The 26,671-nt window shown below is 45.9% G+C and overlaps 1 protein-coding gene across 2 annotated transcripts in view; it reads left to right on the top strand.

The window, feature by feature from the left end:
• Glt1d1 (glycosyltransferase 1 domain containing 1) overlaps nucleotides 1-26,671 on the top strand; it is a 65,559-nt gene that overhangs the window by 19,349 nt on the left and 19,539 nt on the right. For both annotated transcript variants that reach the window (XM_050146643.1, XM_050146642.1), the window contains exons 4-8: nucleotides 1,585-1,636; nucleotides 9,016-9,052; nucleotides 10,519-10,575; nucleotides 19,828-19,923; nucleotides 20,753-20,802. In XM_050146643.1, coding sequence (XP_050002600.1) covers nucleotides 1,585-1,636; nucleotides 9,016-9,052; nucleotides 10,519-10,575; nucleotides 19,828-19,923; nucleotides 20,753-20,802 — 292 coding nt within the window. The remainder of the gene's footprint in view (nucleotides 1-1,584; nucleotides 1,637-9,015; nucleotides 9,053-10,518; nucleotides 10,576-19,827; nucleotides 19,924-20,752; nucleotides 20,803-26,671) is intronic.

Raw genomic sequence — 26,671 nt, 5'->3', positions numbered from 1 at the left:
AAAAAAAAAAAAAAAAAAAAAAAAAAAAAAAAAAAAAAAAAAAAGAAAAAACAACAACAAAAAAACATTTATTTAGGGCTGGAGAGATGGCTCAGTGGTTAAGAATGGTGGCTGCTCTTTCAGAGGACCCAGGTTTGATTCTCAGCACCTACATGGAGATTTACAACTGCCCATAACTCCAGTTCCAGGAGATCTGCTACCAGCTCCATGTGGTATACAGATATTCATGCAGGCAAAACATCCACACATATAAAATAAACAATAGTTAAAAAAATACATTTATTTAGTGTGTGTGTGCATGCATGCGCATGTGTGAGCATGCTACAGCTCTCATGGGGGTCAGGGAACAACACGTGGGAGTTGGTTCTTTCTTTCCACCACGTGGAATCCCAGGGGATCAAACTCCCGTGATAAGACTTGACAGTTTCTCCCTGCCGAGCGATCTTTAGTGGTTTTGTAAACAGCCTTAAATATAGGTCCCCCATTTTTTTAATGCTGGAGCCCCTTAGCTGTAGGGGCATTTCATTTGGATTTTAGTAAATAAAGCTTGCCTGAAGATCAGAAAAGTAAAACAGCCACACTGGCCAGCCTTTGATGACACACACCTTTAATTCCAGTGGCCACACGAGTTTGCCATAGAAACCAGGTGGTAGTGGTGCACGCTCTTAATCCCAGAGCTAGAGAGGACTATAAGACAGGAGGAGACAGCTCTCACACACAGTCTCATTCTGAGGTTTTTGGGAGGCTGGATCACCATTTTTGGACCAAGTTTGAGGTTTAGAGCCAGTGGCTTGTTGCTTTTCTTTTCTGGTCTTCAGGTTAAACCCCAATATCTGTCTCTAAGATTTTATTAATTGTGCTTCACTTAGGACTTACTGACTTTTTTCTTCTATTGTTTTTTAAAATTTATTTGTATATATAAACCTGAATGTGTGTGTGTGTGTGTGTGTGTGTGTTCCATGGCTTTAAGATGTAGGTATTCCCATTCTCATACAGGCATCTTGGGCAGATATGGGCAGTATAGCACACACAGAATTCCCTGGTCACACACCCGTGTCATGTGCCCCTTGCCCTGGATGCTGCTCATAACCTATTAACTACTTGGTTTTCTGGCTTTTGATGTTTAAAAAAAAATTGTAAATGTACGTTAGTGTGCACGCTGTATGCACGCAGGTGTCAGAGAGGGTGTCAGGTACCCAGGAGCTAGTTAGTACACAGGTGCTTGTGAGCTGCCCCACGTGGTTGCTGGAAACTGAATCCAGGTCCTCTGGAAGAGCAGTAAATATTCTTAACTACTCAGTCATCGCTCCAGCTCTGGCCTTTGATTTTTAATCTCTGCTTTTTCTAGCATTATTAGAAAGGAACAAGAGAAATAAAAAGTTTCGAGCATCGTTGAGTTTATCTCCCTCCCACATCTTTTTCTGGTGTGGGTGGAGACGGGGCCTAATGGGCGGTGACCGGGAGTAATGACAACGGATGCAGCTGTGCCCTGTCCGTCTCTCATGAGTTGTTGGGAAGTGCTGCCTCAGAGTTGTGTTAATTGAATTCCAGCCTAATTGACTGTTATCTCTATCCATTGACTAGGTTTGCCGTGGCTTTCACAGAGGCAATGAAGGACACAGCGCAGATGCAGTGGGTATGTGTTCTTCTGGAGTCTCTCCGGTAGGGCTTGGGGACTGTCTAGACCGTGGTGGGATGGCACAGTTGTGTGGATACCCTTAAAAAGTTTAGTGATGTTTTAAAGTGTTTTCTTTAATTAATTTTTTGAGAGTTTCATACAATGTAGGAAATTTTTTTTAAATTAAAGTTTATATATACATACATACATACATACATACACAATGTATATATATATACATTTTTCCCCCTGCATTCTATCTGTGTTCTGCAAACTTGTCTGGTGCCTGGGCCTCCTGGGGCTGGAATTACAGAAAGCTGTAAGCCATTGTATCAGAACTGGGAATCGAACCCAGGTCCTCTGCAGGAACTTTGTGTTCTCTTTTGTTTTGTAAAACCCTTGAGTCCAGTTGACTCTACATATACTCTTTCATATGGGACATATCCTGAAGTGTCATCAACCACCTAGGGGCCACATGCAAAACGAAAGCTGCCTCTTCCTCTCCCAGGAGCCACCAGTTGCCAAAAGCCCCTCAGCTAAGGGTGAGACTTTGTGTCTTCTTCCTGTTCCCATTCTGAGATTTATTTTTTAACTTATTTATCTTTATTTTATGTGCATTGAGTTTTGCTTGCATTTATGTTTATGCGAGGTTATCAGATCCCCTAGAACTGGAGTTACAGACAGTTGTGAGCCACCATGTGGGTGCTGGGAATTAAACCTGGGCCCTCTGGACGAGCAGTCAGTGCTCTTAACCACTGAGCCATCTCTCCAGCTCCCATGCTGAGACCTTGTCTGGCTTTAGCTTGCATGGGTCTTACGCACACTGTCTCAGCTGCTGTGAGCTAACATAGGCAACTGCCCTGTTGTGTGAGAAAATTTTTTTTTCTTGCAGTCACCCACTGCCTCTGGCTCTTACAGCCTTCCCACCCCATTTCTGCAGTGATGCTTGAGCCTTGGGAAGAGGGAATGGGATCTAGCTGTGCCATTCAGGGTTGAGTATTCTTCAGTCTCTTATTCTCTGCACCATGAGCAGTTGTGGGTCTCCATGTTAATCACCATCTACAGAAATAAAGATGTTTCTTTCATGAGAACTGAAAGATGCACTAATGTATGGGTATAACAATGCTCCACCATGTACACCAGGCTGGCCTGGAACTTACAGAGAGCGCTTGCCTCTGCCTCCCAGGTGCTGGGATTAAAAGCATGTACAACCACACCTGCCTCAGATATGTATAAGCTACAGAATATATGTATATGAATATAGGTATGAATATGTATATACACACATATGCTACCAAATATATATATATATATATTACCCTGGGGCAGCCAGATCTAAGCTTGGACAGTCCTTTGCCAAGACTACTAGGCATTTGAACAAACAAACAACAAACATCAAGGGGCTAGATAGCTCAGTGGTTAAGAGCACTTACTCCACCTCCCAAAAACCCAGGTTTTGTTCCCAGCACCCACATGGCAGCTCACAACTATCTTTAACTTATAGTTCCAGCTGATCTAATGCCTTCTTTTGACAGGCTTTAAGCATGCGTGTACTACAAATATATACGCACAGGCAAAACACTCAGGCACATAAAATAAAATAAAAAGTGTAAAGCAAATCTTTTTAAATTAAAAAAAATGAGGACTGCAAAGATGGCTCAGCAATTAAGAGCATGTATTGCTCTCACAGAGGATCTGAGGTCAGGTCCAACACCAAGTAGCTCACAGCTGCCCGTATGTCCAGTTCTAGGAGATCTGATGCCCTCTTTTGGCCTCCATGGGCACCTACACCCATGTGCACATACACACTTTCATATGTACATATGATTAAAAATAAATCTTAAAAATTAAAAAAAAAATTAAGGAAGGAAAACACCGGCTTTGTCCCGGATGAGGATGTAGGAGGTCCTGAGATAAGCCTAATAAAAGATGATATTAACTTGCTTTCATAGCTTTGAGGCTGGGATAGTTATTAAATTTGAAAGTGAAGTTGTCTTTAATACACATTTTGTACAGGATTGGTGGGTGGGTTTTCCAATAAAGTTCATCCCAGTACCTTTATTTGATTTGAATTTTTTTCAAATACAAATATGTATAACTAATATAAAGGTTTCTTGCTCAGCTGTGTTTATGGAATTCTTTTTGATTTCGAAGGAGAGGCTTTGATTCATGTACCATGAACGGTGATAATGTGTTTTGAGCAGCGCAGTCTTAATCTTCCCGGAGGAGAAACCAGCTTTGGTTTTTAATTTTATGTTCTCTGTTTTGCAAGCGGGCTTGACTCAGGCTGTAGCCTTGTTAATCTTGTCTAATTATTACCTAAGTGTGATCAAATATCAGTAATCCTAGATTAGAAAGATTACAGGACCTCCTCTAGTGCTTTGTGGTTTTTGTCCTTCTCCTTTTCCTTCTCCTCTTCCTTTATTTGCCTCCATTTTCTTTCCTGAAGTATGGGCTCACCACGTAGCCCTGGGTAGCCTGGAACTTACTATGTAGAACACACTGGCCTTGAACTCAGAGATGGGCCTCTCTCTGCCTCCTGGGATTAGAAGTTTTGAAGCCACTACCCTACCACCATGCCTGGCACTTTGGGGCTTCAAAAGAGAGACTATGGAGGCTGCAGAGATGGCTCAGTGGTTAAGAGCACTAGCTGCTCTTGCAGAAGACACAGGTTCAATTCCCATGTGGCAGCTTACAACCGTCTACCTCCTGTCCCAGGAGATCTGATGCCCTCTTCTGGCCTCTTGGAGCACTGCAGGCACATGGTTTTTCTCCCCCCATCCCCCTCCTTACATTTTTAACAAGGAGATAATATGTATGTGCACAGAAATAATGTATTTAAATGTGGTTTTAAGCAAAGAAGCCAGTTCAAAGCTTAGGCATGCATTCTCTCCACCTTTATTTCTAGAAAGGTAATTAAGTTGGGTGTAGTGACATGCTGATCCCAGCACAATCTTGCTGCGATTCTCATGAGAAATACACTTCCTAATACAAGCGCAAAAAGTCAAGATGACCCTTTTAGTTCCCCTTTCTACCCAAAATTAATTAAGCTGGCAGCTGAACTCTGTGACGGGAAGAAATGGCCGTGCCTAGAGACTTGTGAGTGTGTCTGTTCACTCACTTCCCAGGGCTGTTTTTCTGGGATCTAATGAACGCCTGAACGGTTGAGAGCCGAGGCTGCTTTGTGTGATAGTTTAAGAGGAATGGGGGAGAGTATTAAAATTCCACTTTAATAAATGGGAGAACTTAATACTTGATTTGACTAATTATTTGATAGGAAAAGCCAGCGTCCTTTTAGGTACACGCTCTGAAATAAGTGAGTCTCCGTAAGAGATCCATTTCATAGACTAAAAGGGAAAAGAGAGCTGGGGAGGGAGAGGGGATGAGGAGGGTGGGGCTGGGCTCAGCTGTAGAGCACCTGCCTAGAATCCACCAATGAGGAGCTGCCGCTTAGCTTGGAGTTGCCATAGCACTGGGTGAGGGGGCGGAGGCAGGGCTCAGTGGTACAGCGCTTGTCTCTGAGAGTGAGCACCACAAGATGAGGGAAAAGACAAAGGAAACTGGCTTTGTGGGAGCCTAGGCAGTTTGGGTGCTCACCTTACTAGACCTGGATGGAGGTGGGTGGTCCTTGGACTTCCCACAGGGCAGGGAACCCTGATTGTTCTTTGGGCTTTCGAGGGAGGGGGACTTGATTGGGGGAGGGAAATGGGAGGCGGTGGCGGGGAAGAGACAGAAATCTTTAATAAATAAATAAATAATAAATAAGTAAGTAAATAAATAAATAAAATGAAAAAAAAAAAAAGAAAGACCGGACCACAGCTATAAGAAGACCTCCCATTCTTTGGCTAATATAATAAAAAGGCTAATCTTAATATTCAACTTTTCGCAAGTGGGAACTTCATTAAAAGTTCTTGTAGTAGATTCAGAATCTAAGACTCAATGTTTGTTTTGAAATCACAGAAATGACTCCTGACTGTAGCTTTCTTAAAATTGACTGTGTCTGACCACATCCAGAAGGCCATATGAAACGAGAAAAGGGGAATAAGCACCGATAGAGGACAATCCTATCTCCTTCCTGCGACCCTCCATCTTCCTCACCTCCTGACTCCCACTATAAATCGCAGCTGAACCTCTTTTCTGCTAAAGTTCGTACATCTGGCCCCTCTCATGGGACTTCTGAGAAACCTGGAAGAATGTATAAATACTGGTCAGAGGTCTCAATCAGCTCAAGCAATAAAAATGTGTGAAGGAGTCCTGTGTGGTGTAAATGCCTTTTATCCCAGCTCTCGGGAATCTGAGGCAGGAAGATCAAGAGTTCAAGGTTAGCCTGGGCTACAGAGGGAAATTTTGTCTCAAAAAAAAAAAAGTTCTAAAAAGGACACGAAGATAATTCTTCAAATAGAGTGTGACGCTGACTAAAATGCACAGACTGAAATCACCTGCCCTCGGTCCAAACAAGCTCCCACCACTAGCAGGTTCTGATCCCAGCTCAATTGGACTGCTTATGTGTCCTGGCTCTCCTGTAAAGAAATGTTGGGCTTGAATCCTGGATTGATTCCCCTGCTATAGGACTGTCACTACAGAGGTCTGTAAAATTGCCCTTCCTTGAAGTCTCGGTTGTGAAGAGCTTTGCACTAACAAAATTTCACAGGATATGGAAGAGAAGCAGGAAAAGGCGACGGAATCAATCAGTTTTATGGTCATATTCTAAACATGTTCACAGGATAAAAAATGTACCTCGTTGGTAAACCAAAAGGGTACAAAGTGTGTTCCATAAATATATGTGTTAAATAAAAAAAAAATTGACTGTGTCTAATAGTTACGGCTTGCTTAGAAAAAACCGTCCCCCCTACACACAGTGTTCACACGCTGTGTCAGTGTGGGTGACACAGAGATCGGCGCTTCTCAGGGAGGTTATTTACCCCTTCTCTTACACCTTTTCATATAAAATCTTTTGCCAAGGAGAAAATACACCGCGCAATACACTGCAGCTACAAGAGATAACCCTGTAAAACAAGGCAGGTCCTCACCATGAAAACACTCACTCGATGGGTGAGACTCGGAAGGCATTTGTAACCAGGCTTGGATGCCGTTCAGTAGGGAGCATGCTCCTTAGCACACGCACAACCCGGAGTTCCATCCCCAGCCCACAAAACCTTAGTGGCGTGCCTCCGTGCCTCCGCAATGCAAGCACTCAGAAGCGGAGAATCAGAATCCGAAGTCACCCTCAGCTACCGGGCTTGTTCGAGGTCCGCCTCGGCTCCCGGAGGTCCCATCTTACGCAAACAACCCAAAAGCCTGAGGTGGAAATATGCGCCTGCGTATGGATTCCAATATGGAGAGTCCCCGAGCCAGAAGATGAGAGGCCTGGAATCCTGGCAAAAGCTGGGCTCAGGGCATGGCACAATGTCTATGGAGACAAGTCTGGCTCAGGGGCCATGGGCAGGAAAGTCAGGCCTGAGGAAGTTGCTGCTCTGAAGCACCAAGTCCCCCAAGACCACAGCCTGCACTGTGGGTTTAGCTAGCACACCTTTGAGCTTGTTATTATTTTTGCATTTACGAGCTATCGAGGGCTGGGGTGCCACCGGGTAACTTGCCGGTGTCCACTCCTCACTTAATTTATTTATTTGTGTTTTGTTTTGTGAAAGCTCTCTATCATCTTCTTTAAATGCGAGATTTTCATTTTGTTTTGCTTTGTTTTGAGACAGGGTCTCGCTGTAGCCCAGGCTGCCCTTGAACTCGAGGCCATTCTCCTGTTTTTAGTCTCTGAAGTGATGAAATTATAGACAACACCACTGTGCTTAACTGAGAAGTGATTTTTTTTTTTTGGTTTAAATTTTGAAATACTTCCTATTTAAAGGTTTGGGATTTCATGGGATTCCCTCAGGGACACCCACCGCACAGCGTCTCGAGTAGGGCAGCGGAGGCTTTGGTGGACCAGTGATTCAAAGAGCTAAATGAAAAAGGTGGTGCTGAGGCCAAAGCGAAACTGAAGGGAACCTCAGTTCTGGAATGGAAGCCGCTCGTCCTGTGGAATGGAAGCCAGACCTGTGGCTGGCTCTCCATCATTCCATGGAATGTCTGCCTGATGGGCGGGGCTTTATCACCATGGCTTGTTCTCCAAACTGGCAAATTAGTTTGAGGACCATTGTGCATACCCCTTACAATGTCAGGACCTTGCTCTGTTAGCAGTGGTGCTATGTTCTCCAATATATGTATGTGTGCACCTGTGTGTGTGTGTGTGTGTGTGCGTGTACACATGACAAAAATGGTGACCTCTGGCTTCAGGTGTCCCTTCGTGCCTTCATCGGAATATTTAGGTTACTCTGGGCAGTGGTGGCCCACATCTTTAATCCCAGCACTTGGGAGGCAGAGGCAGATGGATCTCTGTGAGTTCCAGGCCAGCCTGGTCTACAGAGCAAGTCCCAGGAAAGCTAGGGCTGCTACACAAGAGAAATCCTGTCTCAGACAGTAACAACCAAACAACAGCAACAACAAAGGAATATTAGGTTATGAAATAAAAAGTTACACAGTATTGGTCCCCAGAGCTCACCTCCACAAGAGCTGTATTTCAACCACAGCTGTTGGCATCTTCGAATCCCCTCTGCCATGGGATAGAGGATTTCCTGCCCCTCTTCAGCTCCCACCTTTGTTCATGTAATGATTATTAGCCCCCTTGTGTCTCCAGAACCTAGACAGATGAACTCTTTGCCCTCTGGTGGCTTGGTGCCCTTTCGCCAGGGAATGGCACAAAGAATAAGAAGCCGGCATCTTGTCCCAAAGGGGAAGGAAGAAGAGGAAAGATATGAGAGGAGGGGAAAGGACAGAAGAAGGGAGAGGGAGAGAAGGAATGAGGGAGCAGAAGAGGGGACCACTGCTTCTGCCTCAATTCTGGAGACACTGAGGGCTCTGCCAGGTCTTGGGGCCAACCTGTCCTCACTGGCCACCACTTTGTCTCTACCCACCACCTCCTTCTTTCCTCCCACCTCTTTCTCCCCCTTTCTTTTCCTCTCCCCATCCTCTTTCCTTTCCTCCCTCCTCCTTCTCTTCTTCCTTGGTCCTAAGGGATGGGAGATACCTTTCTTAAGTTAGGGACAAAGTACTATAGTTGAATGGCACTGCCCCACCCTCCCCTGCTTCAGCAGCCAGTGCCCTCCTGGGCCTCAGGGACTCTCCTGCTGACAGCCCCCATGAGGCTGCAGTACTGGCATTTCTTTCTTCATTCTTCTTAGTGATGCAAACCCCACTAGGGTGGAAGGACCTCTGTACCCCTAAGAAGTCAATGTGGGTGACTTAGAGATGTTTCTGAAAGGGTATTTCAATATCTTGATTTCTAAAAAGCATAGAATGATTGGATCATCCAATTAACTTTTCCCCCATTCTTTCCCTTTCAAAAGCCACATGCTACTGGGAAGATCTTTGTCCAGAGTCAAGGTAAGAATTTTAATATATGTGTGTATGTAATTTATTAAAACATATTTATAATACATATACAGTTTATTGCATTTATTTTACCTATTTGTGTTCATATTCATACCACTGCACACACGTGAAAGTTAGAGGACAACTTTTGGGACTTGGTTCTCCTCTCTTTTCTCCCTTTTCCCCCCTCTTTTTCTGTTGGTTTTTCAAAACAGGGTTTCTCGTGTAGCCCTGGCTGTCCTGGAGCTCACTCTGTAGACCAGGCCTCCCTCCAACTCAGAGATCCACCTGCCTCAGCCTGAGTGCTGGAATTAAAGGCGTGTGTCACCACCTGACTTTGTTCTTTCTTTTCACCATGTGGATCCCAAGGATTGAAATCAGGCTCAGTGGCAAGCATCTTTTACTGAGTCACCTCCCTCGGCCCCAGTTTGTTCTATATTTTGAAACAATGTTGGGTGATGAGATACTATAGTTTCTGAAACATATTTAGAATAATTGGCAGAGAGGATAACTTTCTGTTGCTTTCTAACATTAGAATAAAAGATGGGGAAATTATAAAATATTGAGAGGAATGCATATGACCACGTTTTTCACCAGTGGAGACAGACTCTACTGTCCAAGTGTGTTTTATTTCTTGTTTGCTTTTTCTTTCTTTCTTTCTTTCTTTCTTTCTTTCTTTCTTCCTTCCTTCCTTCCTTCCTTCCTTCCTTCCTTCCTTTCTTTCTTTCTTTCTTTCTTTCTTTCTTTCTTTCCCTCTCTCTCCCTTCCTTCCTTCCTTTCTTTTTTTTCTTTCTTTCTTTCTCTTGTTTGCTTCTCAAGATAGATTTTTCTCTGTGTACTCTTGGGTATCTTGAAACTGGCTCTGTAGATGAGGCTGGCTCCAAACTCACCGAGATCCCCTTGCCTCTGTTTCCTGAGGGCTGAGATTAAAGACACGCAGTGCCACCAAGCCCCATGCTTGGTTTTTCTGTCTTCTTTCTTCCAGCATTCTGTTTAGTTTTCCCCATCTAGCTCTGCTCTACCCTATCACAGGCCCCAGGCAGCTTCTTTATTAATCAGTGGTATTCACAGCATACACAGGGGAATCCCACATCACTTTTTAGTTTTGGCTTTTGGGTTTTCAAGACAGGGTTTCCTTATATAACAGCCCCACTTGCTTTGTAGGCCAGGCCGACTTGAACTCACAGAGATCCACCTGCCTCTGCTTCCTGAGTGCTAGGATTAAAGGCGTGCACTACCACCGCCCCACTAAGTGCTAATGTTTTAGAAGACTTTCCCAAGTCTCTTTAAAGAGCTCAAGGTCTGTACCACCCAGAGGGAGGTGTTGGTTCAGCAGGATGGTGCAGGCCTGGCATCCACAGGTGCACTCAATTTCTGTGCCGAGGGGCTCATGAAACTCCGTTGTAGTGCTCGGGAGGTTGAATGGATTTATAAGAACCAGAACTTCACTTCATTTTCTTTAATATTCCTTCCACCAGGAATTGCAACGATACCAAATGTCAACTTTAACTGGAACACCTTCCTCCAACAATCAGGTAAGGCATGGCTCCCTTTCTGGGACTTTGCCAGAAGCATCCCTTGCCATCTGCCCTTAGGGCCCTGTTTGAACTATCTTGCTGGACCCCTGCTTTTCTTGTTCTATAATGCTGAGATCTTCAGTAACGGGGGTGGTGTGACCTCCTTTCTTTATGCTTTCACTGGATGTTTCCTTAGGAGGCATTCCTAACAGCTGGTTTCTGTGTGGGATTGTACACTTAATCGGTGCTCCATGCATCTTGCAAGACTGCCACCTGGCAGGATGGCATCAGGACACAGCCTGATGGTGGAGTGGGGGAAGGGCTTTTTCCAGCCTGTGTGAAATTCAGAGAAACTTAACCACTTCGGCTCCTACTTGTGGTGTGAAATGAGCTCAGCCATGATGCGTGAACAAAACCTTATTGTGCCAAGTCTTTCAAATTCAGGCTGTCCATACACGAGGCCTGCTGTATACATTTTTTTTTAAGGATCAAAACTTCCAATTAGATTGCCACCCCAGTTATTCTGGGTCCTGAGGGATAGAAAAGTAAAGCTGTCTCTTGACATGAGATTCGAGGACAAGAATTCCTGTTCTAAGCCAACATCTTTTCCCAGAAATGACCATGCCATGTAGTGATGCTTGAGGGTGTGGTCATTCAGATGTGTGCACTTGGGTATGTGTGATGGTCATTCAGATGTGTGCACTTGGGTATGTGAGACGGTCACTCAGATGTGTGCACTTGGGTATGTGTGATGGTCATTCAGATGTGTGCACTTGGGTATGTGTGATGGTCATTCAGATGTGTGCACTTGGGTATGTGTGGTGGTCATTCAGATGTGTGCACTTGGGTATGTATGATGGTCATTCAGATGTGTGCACTTGGGTATGTGAGACGGTCATTCAGATGTGTGCACCTGGGTATGTGTGATGGTCACTCAGATGTGTGCACTTGGGTATGTGAGACGGTCACTCAGATGTGTGCACTTGGGTATGTGTGATGGTCACTCAGATGTGTGCACTTGGGTATGTGAGACGGTCACTCAGATGTGTGCACTTGGGCATGTGACATGGTCACTCAGATGTGTGCACTTGGGCATGTGACATGGTCAATCAGATGTGTGCACTTGAGTATGTGAGACGGTCACTCAGATGTGTGCACTTGGGTATGTGACATGGTCACTCAGATGTGTGCACTTGGGCACGTGACATGGTCACTCAGATGTGTGCACTTGGGTATGTGACATGGTCACTCAGATGTGTGCACTTGGGTACGTGTGAAGGCCAGAGCGCAACCTCAGGTCATCCTTAGGAGCCATCCACCTTGTTGTTAGAGACAGTATCTCTCACTGACCTGGAGCTCCTCCAGTAGTGCAGGATGACTGGCCAGTGAGTCCCAGGAATCCTCCTGCCTCCATCTCCCCAGCACTGGGATTAAAAGTGCACGTCCATATGCCTCCTGGCACCTTTTTTTTTTTTTAAAAAAAAAAAGGGTTCTGGGGATGAATGAGGTAGGTCCTCATTTGCAAGTCCATTCTTTACTGACTGAACCATCTCCCCAGCCCTATATTTAGTAACATTTACAGGGTTTAAGCTGTGGGGTCCTAGAGGGGAAAGCTGAAGTTATAGGCTTTACTACAAACTTCCAAGATTCAAAATTTGAAACCAGCTTCCCATCCGCAGCTGATGTAAGGACGCTCCAATCCCATTTCCTCTCCAAAAGCCTCACCTAAAACCACCACAGATTGCACGTCAGCCTTAGTTTCACTTGAAAAGAAAAATCCCAAGCATTTTATTAGAAAAAATTTCTGTAGCACGTTCATCAATCCCCATGACAGCAGTGTGGCTGTTCTCGGCGTTACAAATGAACCCCTGAGACCCCATTGCTTCTTCATGTCAGCATGTGGGTACAATTCTTCAGGACGGGGGGGGGCAGGCTCTAAATTGCCTGCCTTAAGGTTATTTCAGTTTCGATATATTATAGGACACGACGGAGGCGTAACTGAGACCCATAATTCCCGAACTCCAAACGGCATTTCATCAAACCCCCTAGTCTCAGGGCTGATGGTTGGGCTTGCAGTTGAGTGAGCAACAGAACAGGCAGGATTTTTAAAACACTCCACTGGAGGCATTTTCCCCATAGGCTGACTTGGCTGCTGTCCCATCTCAATGTGAACAGTTAGAAATCCTGTTTGGAATCAATGGGTTCAAGGAAACTCTGGCTGTGGCTGGGGTAGCTGATTGCAGGCGGAATACAGTAAATCAGAGGAGCCATTAGAATTCTTCTGTGGGCTTTACAATCAGGTGTGAGTCCCCATTTGTACAATTGACTGTCTCTGTTGAGTTTGGTCTTGGGGGATGACTGGTCTATTAGCCCTGCTCTGTCTCACTGGGATTCTGGAGTTTGTGTGACCCGAGATCGTGCCCTACTTCTTCTTTGTGCCTCAGACGATGAGAACAGAAGATGTAGAGGATTTGGATTGGCTCTTAGTGACCAAATGCCCTCTAAGTTCTTCTAGTTTTTTGGGTATGGAGGGTGGGCAGGTAGAGCAGGACCTCACACGACCATCTATGTTGGTGAGTTACCAAAGTTTATAGCTTGCTCCTTAGACATCTGATACTAGTTTTTGTTTGTTTGTTTGTTTTTTTGAGACCGAGTTTCTCCGTGTAACAGCCCTGGTTGTCCTGGAAGTCGTTCTGTAGACTAGACTGGCCTTAACCTCACAGAGATCCACCTCTCTCTGCATCCCAAGTGCCAAAATCAAAGGCATGTACCACCTGTATATCTGATGCATTTTTTTTTTGTTTGTTTCTGTTTTTGTTTTTTGAGACAGGGCTTCTCTGTGTAACATCCTAGCTGTCCTGGAACTAGCTCTTGTAGCCAGGCTGGCCTCGAACTCACAGAGGTTCACCTGTCTCTGCCTCCCGAGTGCTGGGATTAAAGGCGTGTGCCACCACCGCCTGTGTGCCACCATGGCTCACTCTCCTCCCACCATCCCTCCAACCCTGTTTGTTTTTCTACGCGATGGAGACCCTAACATCCTAAAGCCCACTCCCTGTCCATTTCCAAGAAAACCCACTTGGTTTTGCTATGGGATGATGGTGCTACTGGATCTCCATTCTTTATGCAGCCGTGAATCAAGATACTTTTTCTAAAATCTACACTTCCGTCAGCACACCACCCTTCTCACACTTACAGTTGAGGGATAGGAGAGGTGCCAAGGCAGGGTACCGTGGCCCGCACCCATAATCTCACCCCTCCAGAAGCAAGGGCAGGAGGTTCCTCACAAACTCAACCCTAGCCTGGGCTAGACAGCTCATTCCAGACTGGCTAGGGCTACGCCAGATCCTGCCTTTGAGAAACAAAGCCAATGATGGAAGAAGCGTTGACATGGGGGGCAGGAAGCTGCAGTGACTGGCATTTGGCTCTCCCAGCTGTTCTCACGTGGCATCAGACAGCCCCGGCTTTCGTCTGTCACTGGAAATGGATGCTAGACCACCGAGAAGAAGAAAAAGAAAGGCGTATTTTGTTTCAAAGCTAAAAATACCATTCCGCTGGCCCCTGGGCTATGTTAAATACACACACACCTGCGTACCTGCCAGGGCTGGGTTCACACCTGCCCTCTGCCTAACCCAGTGTGGGAGGACGTGAGCAGGCTGGAGCCACAGCTCCGACTTAAACAGCGAACAAAAGTCATTCGAGCTTTTTAGGTAGCACCTGCTTTCCCCGAGCCTCGGCAGGCCCATATCTTTCTGTTTCCTTTTAAAAGCTAAGGACAAACCACAACACTTTCCCTTAAAGCCACCAAGGGCTGGAGGGTGCCTGCCAGGTCACTCACTAGACCAGTGGCTCCCAACCTTCCTAACGCTACAACCTTTTAAGACAGTTCCTCATGCTGTGGTGTTCCCCCAACCTTAAAATCGTTTCTGATCATACTTTATAACTGTCATTTTTGCTACTGTAATTAGTTGTAATGTAAATACTTTTTGGAGATAGAGGCTTGCCAAAGGGGTTGTGACCCACAAGTTGAGAACCTCTACACTAGACAGAGTCCACTTCCAAGAGTGCTGGACTCCAGTCCTTGGTTCTGTGGTTCCGTTTTTTTTTTTTTTTTTTTTTTTTTTTTTTTTTTTTTTTTTTTTTGGTTTGAGTGTTCCTCTGTCTGAAAATGAGCTTTCTCTCTGCGGGCAGGACATGCCAGGTTCTTCTCTGAATTTTCTTTCTTTCTTCCTCCCCTCTCCTCCCACCTTTTTTATTTCCAGAAGAAGAGCAGGCATGGAATGCCCTCGTCTGTCATTCTCTAATTTAGTTTCCTGAATTCTCATTACATTTAATCTCCAGCCGAGGAAAAAGATTTGAGAGGCGCAACGGATATAGGATTAACTCCGGCTCCCTCCAGGGTCTTCTGGGGCAGGAGGCTCAAAATCAATTTAGAGAGTTGGGGGGTGTGCACTTTGCTGAATAGCAAACATCAAGGCACCTTGCCCGTAGTCAGTCTGAAGTATACATTTTTTTTTATTTTATTTATTTTCATTTAAATAACTTATTTTTGAGACAGGGTCTTATATAGACCAGGATGGCCTTACATTGCTAGGAGTGCTAATCTTGTGGGTAAGCATTGTCATACCTAGTTTATACCCTGCTGGTGAGTGGGTGCAGGGCTTCCTCCAAGCTAGACAAACCCCCTACTAATTGTTCTGTAGTCTCATCTATTAGGTTGCTGAGGCAGCTGAAAGAGACAGGAGCCAGAAGGAGACAGGAGTCTATCCTTTCAATGGACAGGACTGTGTTTATTGGTGCACACAGCTGGGGGCAGACTCCTTCCAGAAGGGGACAAAGGGCAGAAAGAATTGCATGGCATAGCTCACATTTCCTTCCTGAAGTCCCTGCCTCCCAGACTTGCCTGCTCAGGTGATACCGGCTCTCCCAACAGATGGTCAAGCAAGGTCCAGCAAGATGTGGCCTTGTAGGAACCCTGTTTCAAGGACGAGGAATTCTATCATCATCCACCTGAAGTCTGACGTGTGTGTGTACTTTTAGGTTTTTTAAAATTGATTTTTATTTACGTGTGTACATATTCTTTGTGTGGATATGGTACCATGTGCACGCCTGGTGCCCGCAGAGGCCAGAGGAGAGCATCAGATCCACTGGAACTGGAGTTTCTGGTAGTTGTAAACTGCTATATGGATGGTGGGAACTGACCCGTGTCCTCTGTATGAACATCCATTTCCCTTCACCACTGGGATCTCTCTGGCCCCCGCAGTATGTTCGTCATTGTGAGTAAGCACTGCACGGGACACACAGGCATCATGGGTTCTCAGCTGCGATATGGTGCATATTTTCCTATAACTTACAGGCAACATCCTGTGGAAATCAGGGATGAGGTTCACGGTCCAGCTTCTTCCCAGGGCTGTTGTTCCAAGTCATCCAGGTCCCAGACGGTACAAGGCTAGGTTTCCCCACTACCTCTCAGCTGGGCCAAGGGGTGTTCAAGCAGTTCTTCTGAGCAGGTGACCCATGTGAGTGTCCTCAGCACCTAAGTCACATGGGTGTTTACAAGGTGCCAGGTCTCCCCAAGCAATTATGTGAGCTCCCGGAATGTCATCTTGGTGCAGCGTTTGGCATACCTACTTATAATTTTCTCCTAATTCAATGAGACCACATTCCCATCCTGGGGGGGTCCTCATGGCTCTCCCACTGGCTGCCTTTCCTTCTTCTTCCTCCCATGGGTTTGAACACATCTCCACATCAAGGGTGTGAGCAGATTGGAGTCATGTTTCACTCTGGAGCTGGATGGCTTGTCCTGTTGAATATATAAACTCCTGTTTATGTACACATGCTGTACATGCATCTATGTGGCAGTCTGGTTCATGTAGGTCATGTGTGTGAATACACAGTCCTGTGTGTTAGACTGAGAAACCTCTCCTTTAGCTAATGAGCCTCCCCCTTGTTTTTCCCAGGTACAGAATTATATTTCCTTTGAAATTAATAAGCACATTTTTGGAAGGCACTTTTGATCTCTGGCTGCAAGCAGACTTTCAGTCTGAGGCTTAGGCACACATTAGCAGCTCTACACTGGGAATCAAGGCTTGGGCTGCCTTCTCATCCTGACCCTTCCTCCCCTTAGATTTTATTAAGGAAGATAGCTTATCATTTATTAAAGGCAATCGCTTGACTCCTGACCTTGGATTCCGGTGCCTGAATTCCAATTCTCCGACCTTGCGTCCACACTCTCTCCTTAGCTTTTGGCTCAGACTTTAGTCAAATGTGCACTCACTAAGGTTTATCTGCTAAGATTAGTTAGGAAATTCAGAGTATGGGGGGGGCATAAAACCCTCAGCATAACTTAGTGATATTGAATTGAAATTCAATTCAGAGACTGTAGTAACTTTTTAAACAATTATGCATAAAATGTCTGTATGTATATGACATTATACATTATGATATTTTGATACATAGATAATGTTTTATTATTTATTTATTTTGAGACAGTGTAACAGCTCTGGCTGTCCTGGAACTCGCTTTGTAGACCAGACCGGCCTCGAACTCACGGAGCTCCACCTGCCTCTCTCTCTCCAATGCTGGGATTAAAGGCATGAGCCACCACTCCCTCGCCGTGTTTTTTTTTTTTAAAAGATTTTATTTTGTTTTTATTTATGCATGTAAATCTGTGTGTGGATACATGTAGTTGGGCAGAATGCTTGAGACGTCCAGCAGGGGGCATCGGCTCCTCTGGAGCTGGAGTTGCAGACCCTAACAAGTGGCCTCATGAGCGCTAAACTAAACTTGGGTCCTCTGCAAGAGCTATAAGCACTCTTAACCACCATGCTATCTCTCCGGCCCCAACATACGAAGTTTCTTGATCATATTCCTTCTTTCTGAATTTTCCTTCTTTCATATGTTCCTTCTTCATTTCTCTCTCTCTCTCTCTCTCTCTCTCTCTCTCTCTCTCTCTCTCTCTCTCTCTCTCTCTGTCTGTTGTTCTGTAGCCCATGCTGGTTCTTGAACTCGATGTATAGCCTACACTGACCTCAAACTTGACATTATCCTTCTGGTTTAGGCTACTTCTTACTAGGATTGAAGGCATGTGTCATCTCACCTGGCTTAGAATGTGTGTGTGTGTGTGTGTGTGTGTATGTGTGTGTGTAAGTGTGGGGTGAGTGTGAGTGTAGTGCTGTTATCAAAAGGTGCTCAGGTGTGCAAGGCAAGCATACTACCCCTGAGCTGCCTGCCCAGCCCCCAGAATCGCTTTTAATGCTTTTCTAAGGCAGGGCTCGGAGTCTTCCCTGTCGGTGTGAGTCTGTCCAGAGTCATTCTCGTTATTCTCTTTGCTGGCCATGTCCCTCCTGCACTGAGCTACATGTATGACACATATACCATTTTCATTTTTTTTTTTTTTGGAATTTTTCGAGACAGGGTTTCTCCGTAGCTTTTGGTTCCTGTCCTGGAACTAGCTCTTGTAGACCAGGCTGGCCTCAAACTCACAGAGATCCGCCTGCCTCTGCCTTCCGAGTGCTGGGATTAAAGGCGTGCGCCACCACCGCCCAGCATCCATTTTCATTCTTAAGACTCAGGTGAGTTCAGAAAATGGTTTGCATGAAACGGAAATCGCCAAATGCCTATCCTCGGGAAGACAGCCTTGCACGTGTGTGGTTTTATGACCAATTACAAAGGCTACAAACCCTGATATTTTAGACCAGCTTTTTCTGCTGAGTCTATTAATAGTTGCTCTCAAATCAATTATCTTCCAGTTGCCATAAAACACCTCAACATCTCCTGGTCTTGAACAACGATGGCCCTTCCTCATGATTTTTGTAGATGTTAACTGTTGTGGTCTGTGTCTCAGCTGGGCAGCCTCTGTCTGCTCCGGGCCCATCAGTACTGCCCCCTCCTTGCTCACATGTGTCTGATACACAGTGTCATTTCTGGGCTGGGACCTCACTCTACCAAAATGAGTCTCTTTATCAAGTCTTTTTCCCCCCATAAAAGTAGTATGGCCAGATGACCAGGGATTGATAAGGCCTCTCACATCCAAGGTTCAAAGGTCACAGATGGACATATTCCTGCATTTTGTTGGCCAGGAAGGATCACACCCCATCTAGAGATCAGGGGTAAGGAAGTCAGCTTCACTTGTCATGAGAAGAGGCACCAAGAGTAGTGTTCACTGCTGGTCCTACACCACAGATTTGGCACTCCTAGGCCTTCTTTGTATTATTATTATTGCTGTTGTTGTTGTTATTCATATGAGTGGCTCTTTGGCCCTTATTTATGTCTAGGCACTACATTCATGCAGTACCTATGGAGGCCAGAAGGGGGCACCAGAGCACCACATCCCCTTGAACTGAAGTTACAGATGGTTGTGAGCTTTGTGAGCTACCATGTGGGTGCTGGGAACTGGACCTGGGTCCTCTGCAAGAGCAACTAGTGCTCTTAACTGCTGAGTCATCTCCCCAGCTCCTTTCCCTCTCTGTTTTTTTTTTTTTTTTTTCAAAGCTATACAGATAGCTCCATTGGTAGAGTGCTTGTCTAATTTGCAGGAAGGCCTGGGGTTGATCCCAGCATAAACTGGGCATGGTGGTATATGACTGTAGACCTAAACTTAAGAAGTGGAGTCAGGAGGATCAGAAGTTCAAGGTCCTCCTCAGCTACATAACAAGCTTGCGGCCTGCTGGGACTATTATAGGAGACACTATCTCATACTCTACACACGAGAAACAAAACAGAAACAAATGAGAAAAAAAAAAAAAACCTTCTCTACAAAAAAACATCTACTTTTAGAATGGTTGCAGTTTTCTGAGGTATAGTTGACAAATCCAGCTGGCACATACAGAAAAAAACAACAGGATGACAAGATGGATGTGTGTGTTTCCTATTCCCGGGGACATATGCTCATACCTAGCGTGCATCTGTGAATTCGTGAGCATGCTCACCCAGAAGCCACTTTTCTAGCTGCGTCAAGGAACTCACACTTTTCTCAACTAGAACTGTGCCCACGTCCTTCCTGGGACTGCTCACTCCTATCACTCGTGGCTGGGGCAGCTCTCCCAGGCCCTATCCCTCCCTCTCTACGGCAGAGACCTTGCATTTCACGGGGAGAGTGAAACTCGGGTTTATCTATGCTTGGAGAAGCTCATGTGTGGCGAGGCAGTCAGAGGACATGCAAGGGGTCAGAAAGCCAACGTGGGGACCTCTGGTCTGCACAGTGATGTCACTACTGCTGCGTAGCTGTATTCCCCCACCCCCACTGAAGTGGCTCCCGCTCTTACTTTGCAGAGATTGACCAAAATGCAGACAACCTGTACGTGTTCCTGGTAATATGTGGACTCAGGCCCGTGAAGGACCCTCTGTACTTGGTAGACGTGTTCTCAGGTATGTGGTCCAGTGTCTCCCTTCCTTGTCATGTGGATTTGTGGATAGAGATATGCCTTGCTTGGTCCTGTGTTCTTTCTGGATGGCCCCAACTGGCCATGAATGCCCAGTCCTCCTGCTTGAGATGCCTAAGTGAAATGCTGGCATCACACCTCGAGCCATCTTGCCTGGTGGGACCACTTTTCTTTCTTTCTTTTCCTTTTTTTTCTCTTGGCACATAAGCAGAACTATTTCTAGATCATCACTTTGGAAACAGCCAGAAGGGTAATTTATTGGATAACTACCTCTGTGTAGACTTGCAACTTTGAGTATGAAGGATGGCGGAAAAATTGGAAATAATTATAAAGCTAAAAGATTTGTTTAAAATTCTACCACTATTTTAAAAATAAAGATCCCCTTATTTTTCTGTGTGTGTGTGTGTGTGTGTGTGTGTGTGTGTGTGTGTGTGTATGATGTGCGTGCAGTGCCTGTGGATACCAGAAGAGGGCGTGGGACTGCCCCACCCCAGAACTGGAGTTGAGCTGCCATGTGGGTGTTGGGAACCAAATGTGGATCCTCTGCAAGAGTAGCAAATGTTTTTAACTGCTGAGCCATTGCTTCAGCTCCCAAAGAAACAAATCTTCGTGTAAAAGCATACAATACCACACGTGGGCATTCTAACCAAGTGAAATCAGTCCTGGTTAGCATGGGTGAATGCTTAATGACCTAAGAGCACAAAGCATGCTGGGGAGAAATTTGTAGTTGAGCTGAATTGTTTTCTCAGCTGTGACTTGAAGCCACGTCAGGTCCTTTATTCAAAGTCTTTTCTTTCTTTCCTTTTCTTCCCAAGAATGGCATCAAGAAGAGCCCAATGTTTACATGATGATTGTAGGTCCTGAGGTGAGTCCGTGTGTTATGAATTCCTAGCTGGTGGCTGCTTTTTTCCTACTGATTTTGTTTTCTTATTTGTGTGTGTGCTTGTGTGTGAGCGTGCGTGTGCATGCCTGTGTGTGAGTTCAGTTCCTACTGGGGCCAACAGAGGGCATTGTATCCCTAGACCTGGATTCAAAAGCATTTGCTTGTCAGGTGCCCAGTGTGGGTGCTCAGAATGGGACTCAGGTTCTCTGTAAGGGCAGTGCACCCTCTCACTGTGGACTCAGCTCTCCAGTCTCTCTCTTACTGACTTATAATACATTTTTTAAAACTAGTTTATGTTCCTCTTCTATGTACCCAGGCATTTTTTTTCTTTAGGTAACTTTTGCCTTTTTATCATATTTTACTGTTTAATATGGCAAGTGCAGGGGTGGCCATGCATCTACAGCACACATGTAGAGGTCAGAGAGCAGCCTTGGGGAGTCTTTCTACCATGTGGGTCCCAGGGATTGAACTCAGGTGTCAGGCTTGGTGGTAAGCACCTCTATTGCTGAGCTATCTCCTTGGCCCATAATTTGCATTTTTAAAAAAATGAAAACCATGGGGTGGAATGATGACTCAGCCATTAAAAGCACTGGCTGCTCTTCCAGAGGACCTGGGTTCAGTTCCTTGCACCCACAAAGTGGCTAACGAACATCTGTAACTTCAGTTCCAAGGGGTCCAACACCCTCACCCGGCTCTTCAGGCTTTGCACGCATGTGATGCAATGCATACATACATGCAAAACATGCATATGTAAAAATATTTAAAAAATGAAAATCACCTGAGTCATATCTCAGAGGTAGAACACTTGTCAAACTTGTATATGCAAGGCTTTGGATTCAGTTCCCAGAACCGTGTGTGTGTGTGTGTGTGTGTGTGTGTGTGTGTGTGTGTATGTGTCAGAGAAGGGGGGGGGTTAGATCAAAGTTAAAGATTATAGCTGCTGTTCACCTTTATGGCCCACTTACTGTAAAGATTGCAATTACTTCAAACTAATTTACTGTGGCAAAGACTAATTAGATAATTCTTATGGGAAAACTGGTGGCTCATATAAAGAGAAACTTATTTAAAAATATATAGGCCAAACTCTATGTATGGTCCGAAATATTTTGGAACCCTTTAACTGCTCAAACTGTGACTGCAGAACTGCTCTGGAACCCAGCTTCAGATCAAGCCACTGGCCTCTATGGACTTTTATTTGCCCCAAGCACTTTGGAAAACAAAGTATACTCCATGCTCCTAGCCCGAGGGGATCTGCATGGCCATTACCACTCTGTCTTCATGTGGCTTCTGTTCTTGGATTCCCACTGTGTACCTCTCCCTCCAAACTCCTCTGCTGAAATCCTGTCTTGCAATGTGCTAAGATGAAGTCTCTGGGAGGCGGCTATTTTAAGGAAATGAGGAAGCCTTCGTCAATGTGATCAGTGCCCTTATAGAAGAAGCCCCGGAGAGTTGCCCTGACTTTTTCATTGCGTGTGGACGCAGCAAGAGGCCACTACCTACGAACCAGCAAGCGCAGCTCATGAAATGCTCAGCCTGCTGATGCCTTGATCCTGGCTTCTAGCCTCTGAGACTCTCTGCTACGTGTGTGGGTCCACCCAAGTTATAGTACAGCACAGCAGTAGCCTATCAGAGCTACGGCATCAACCCTCTGTGGTGCTGAGTGGAATTCTCATCTGTGCAGTGTGAGCCACCTCTTCCATCTCCTTGTTTTGTTAGGCCAGGTGGTGAGAAGCCAGCTGGGAGTGTTTGCTAACTGACACCGACAGAAAGGGTATCCACAAACCTAGAAAATCAATATATATAAGTCCATCTTGGTGAACCAGGGAAATTATTGGTGTTACTGGCAGGACCATGGGTGACTCAAAGGCTAATAACAACACCAAACCCCTCCACCCAGCCTGGGTGATGACGCATCCCTGGGGCTTCCTGCCCAACTTGCAGATAGTTCCCCTGAAGAGTCTCCTCTTCCCTGGTTACCACTTCCCTGCTTCTGGGACCTCAGGGGGCTCAGTGAGCCCTGTTGTGTCTTTCCTAAGCCTCCCACCTCCATCCAGGAGGAAACGGATTCTCCACAGCATCAATCAGCCGGTCTCACTTTCACTCACTGGTTTAGAAACTTGCCCCCAGAACCTAGCGACCACTTTCTACAACTTCTCAGAGCCTCGTCCATTTGTCTTATTTATTCTAGCGCCCCGTGGGCCTTCCCAGCACGCACAGCTGTTCTCTGTTTTCTTACAGCCTTTGGGAAGCATTGTGTTTACTTAGAATGAGGGCAGAGATGCTAATAAAGATAACCAAGATGGGGAGGGGCTGGTAAAATGGCTCCGTGGGTGAAGTGGGGAAGGGTGCTTGCTGCTAAGCCTGTTGGCTTGATTTCAGTCATAGGGATCCACTTAATGGGAGAGAAACAATTTCCAGATGTTGTCCAGTGCTACGTGTGCAGCCAAATTTAAAATATACATACATACATACATACATACATACATACATACATGCACAGTCAAGGGCTAGAATCTGTGCAGCCATGTCAGAGCCCACAGTGAGAAGAGACCTCTTGTTAGTCTAGTGACCTAATACACAGTATAACATGAGAGGTCCCACAGTCTTCAGAAAAATCCCAACACTTTAAAAGTTCAATGCCTCTTAACGGTGGCTTCCTATAAAACCCAAAATAAGTTACACACTTCTTATTTCAGAAGGGGAGAACCAGGGCATAGTTAGAATCAGACCAAAGCAAAACCAAACTCTAACAGTATAAGCCGTTCAGTGCCCGACATCTGGGACTCCGTCATGAACCAGGCTCCAAAGGGCTTGGATAGTCCCAGCCCTCTGGTTCTGCCACCACAGCACACATTGCCTGTCCTGCATTGCTCAGGGTAGCGTCACCCCACACCTGTCACTGTTCCCAGTGGTCACTCCTTTATCTGGCATCTCCAGTATTCTGACGTCATCCCTGAAACTAAAGCTTCACTCTCACTAGAGATCTCTCCCATTGCCAATGCTTAGCTTCTCTCCTTGAGCCTCTCAGTCCTGGGGTCACCCATGCAATTGAGGCTGCACCTTGACCAGTTATCTTCTTCCTGGGCTCCCTTCAGATATTCTACCTCTGCCCCCATGGCGTCAAGCCTCAGATTCTTTCCACGACCCCTTCAAGCCTGAAGCCTCCACTACAGCTGCAGCTATCACTCCAACAATGACCTCCTGACCTTTCTGAAGGGACTCCAGCCCTGCCTGCCATAGGGTCCTCTCACCCTCTATACCCTCAAACCAGATCCATGTAGGGGATTTCCACACCTTACTAAGTTTTTAAAATTTTTTTTAAAGTTTTATTTGTTATATATATAATATTTCACCCACATGCAGGTCAGAATACAGCACCAGATCTCACTACAGATGTTTGTGAGCCACCATGTGGTTGCTGGGAATTGAGCTCAGAACCTTTGGAAGAGGAGTCAGTGCTCTTAACCTCTAAGGCATCTCTCCAGCCCCATACACCTTACTAAGTTTGACTGCTAGCTTGAGATGCAGCCTTCTGAACCACTGCTTCTGTGTGCCAGCCCCAAGGAAATGCCTTCTAGAAGATTCCTCCTGAATGGTGCTGGTCTCTCATTAACCACAGCTTAATTTTCAGTCCCAGCAAACCAGAAACCAGGCTTGCAATTTAAAACATCACATGAAGGAATGGCCCTGATAGGGTCTCTGAAAGACTCCCAAACTCCCCTCAGATACCTGTAAGCCAGGTCTGCGCTGCTCTTAGCATTATCCTCCCGCCTTTTACAACAGCCGCCCACCAAGGTCTGAGGACTCAAACATCCCTTCAGCCCAAAGCTCCCAAATCCTTCCATAATCTTCCCCCAAAACATCCTGGTCAGCTCCGTCGCGGCAAGATGCCACTCTCTGATACTAGCCCCCCCCCCCCAGTTTGTTTTCTGTTCCTGTGATAAACACCATAAGGAAAATCAATTTAGACGGGGAAAGGGTTCATGTGGCTTACAGCTCACCATCCATCAAGAAGGGGAGCCAGGGCAGGAATCAAACGGTACAGGAACCGGAAGGCAGGAACTAAAGTAGTGGCCATGGAGGAACGCTGCTTATTGGCTTGCTCCTCCAGGCTTGCTCAATTTGCCTTTTTTTTTTTTTTTTTTTTTTGTTTTTCGAGACAGGGTTTCTCTGTGGCTTTGGAGCCTGTCCTGGAACTAGCTCTGTAGACCAGGCTGGTCTCGAACTCACAGAGATCCGCCTGCCTCTGCCTCCTGAGTGCTGGGATTAAAGGTGTGCGCCACCATCGCCCGGCTTCAATTTGCTTTTCTATATGACTTAGGCCCACCTGTCCAGGGGTGATTCCACCCACAGTGGGTTGAACCCTGCCTACATCAATCACCAACCAAGAAAATACCCCTCAGACTTGTCCACAGGCCAATCTGTTGGGGGCAGTTCAGTGGCACTCCCTCCCGAAGCCTGCACAGTGGCTTCTCCTGAGATGAAATTCCCCAGGGTTGGGGCTGGCTCAGGTTGGGTCCTTCTCAGATGTTCTTTTCTGACTTCTTTCTACAAACTCATTCTTTACCATTTCAAAACCTCCACACGTCTAAAATGGTCACAGTCAAGCACCCAATTTATCACCACTCTGAGTCTGGAACAGGAGGAAATTTAAGCCATTTTGTACTTGACTTGGAGTATTTGCTGTTGTGTTAGGGGCTCACATGCTGATGAGGTGAGTTTGCCAAGTGGCCAAGTGTCAGGACACATTAAATGTCCTGTTTTAATGGCTACAGCATACATTAATACCACCCCACCCCACCCCCAAGCCTCCTGAATCTTCCTGTCTGGATCCCGATATGAGCGCACTTTCTTTTGGTCCATTTCTGCCTTTGCTCTCTGCAGAGCTGGCGTCTCAATAAGCACTTTTGGTATAAGTGGGATGCTTGCCGGACTTATTTAGCTTTTCTAGGTCATCTCCCATGCCTCTTTGCAAAGTTGCATCAACTTGGCTAGATCATGGCCCACGAAGCAGACCCCCGCTATTACTGGGGAATCACTGTGTAGTTCGGCAGTGACTACCTTTGCCTTGTAGCCCCAATCATGCCGAAGACTCTGGTGAAGATACTGAGTAGGTTTATTCACATGCCCCTGCCACAAGTACCATAAAAGGTTCCCAGCTCAAAGCATGCCAGAGGACATTTTACGAGCTCAATGGAGAAATCACGGGGGATGCTGAAGAGCCTTGAAATGAGCACAGTACGCCCCATGGTGATAAATGTCACTCAAGGGGAGAAAAGAGGCCCTCCCACCTTGCCTCTTAGACCTGGCTAGTGTTCCAGGCTCAAGGCTCAGGGCTCAGGAGAGTGTCAGGCTGCTATTTCATAGGGACAGGGCCACTATGTGAGAGGCCACCCATCAGACCCTATTCAGTGGGGGAGAAGTGAGGTTGAGCCATGGGCAGGCGGGATGAGATGGGGGCTGAACAGGACAGTTACAACAAAATCCAAAACTGTTTATGCATACACACATTTTATTTTCAAGATTTATTTCACTTATGCATATGACTGTTTGACCTGCATTATGTATGTGTGTGTAGCAGGTGGGTGCCGGGTGCCTGCTGAGGTACCATGTGGCTGTATGGTGAAGGATGTCATGGCTCTCTTTGACTTCAGGGAAAGCTACCTAGCTGCTCTTGAGTTAACCACGTGCCTCAGTTTCCCCATCTGCAAAGCAGAAATGACTGAGACAGCAGTCCCTGCCTCCCAGTTCGCTATGAGTGAAAACTTGAACAGTTCTTGTCCTTGGGGTAGTGTCCTGTGGCTACAGGGAGGGAAAGAACTTTGTCGCCAATGGTCCCTTCCTGCTCTGA

This window comes from Alexandromys fortis, unplaced genomic scaffold (genome assembly GCF_014885135.2).
Source record: "Alexandromys fortis isolate MF-2015 unplaced genomic scaffold, M_Fortis_MF-2015_v1.1 scaffold_56, whole genome shotgun sequence".
NCBI lineage: Eukaryota > Metazoa > Chordata > Mammalia > Rodentia > Cricetidae > Alexandromys > Alexandromys fortis.
The sequence above is the reverse complement of the archived record's forward strand: the minus strand, read 5'-3'. Positions and strand labels throughout refer to the sequence as shown.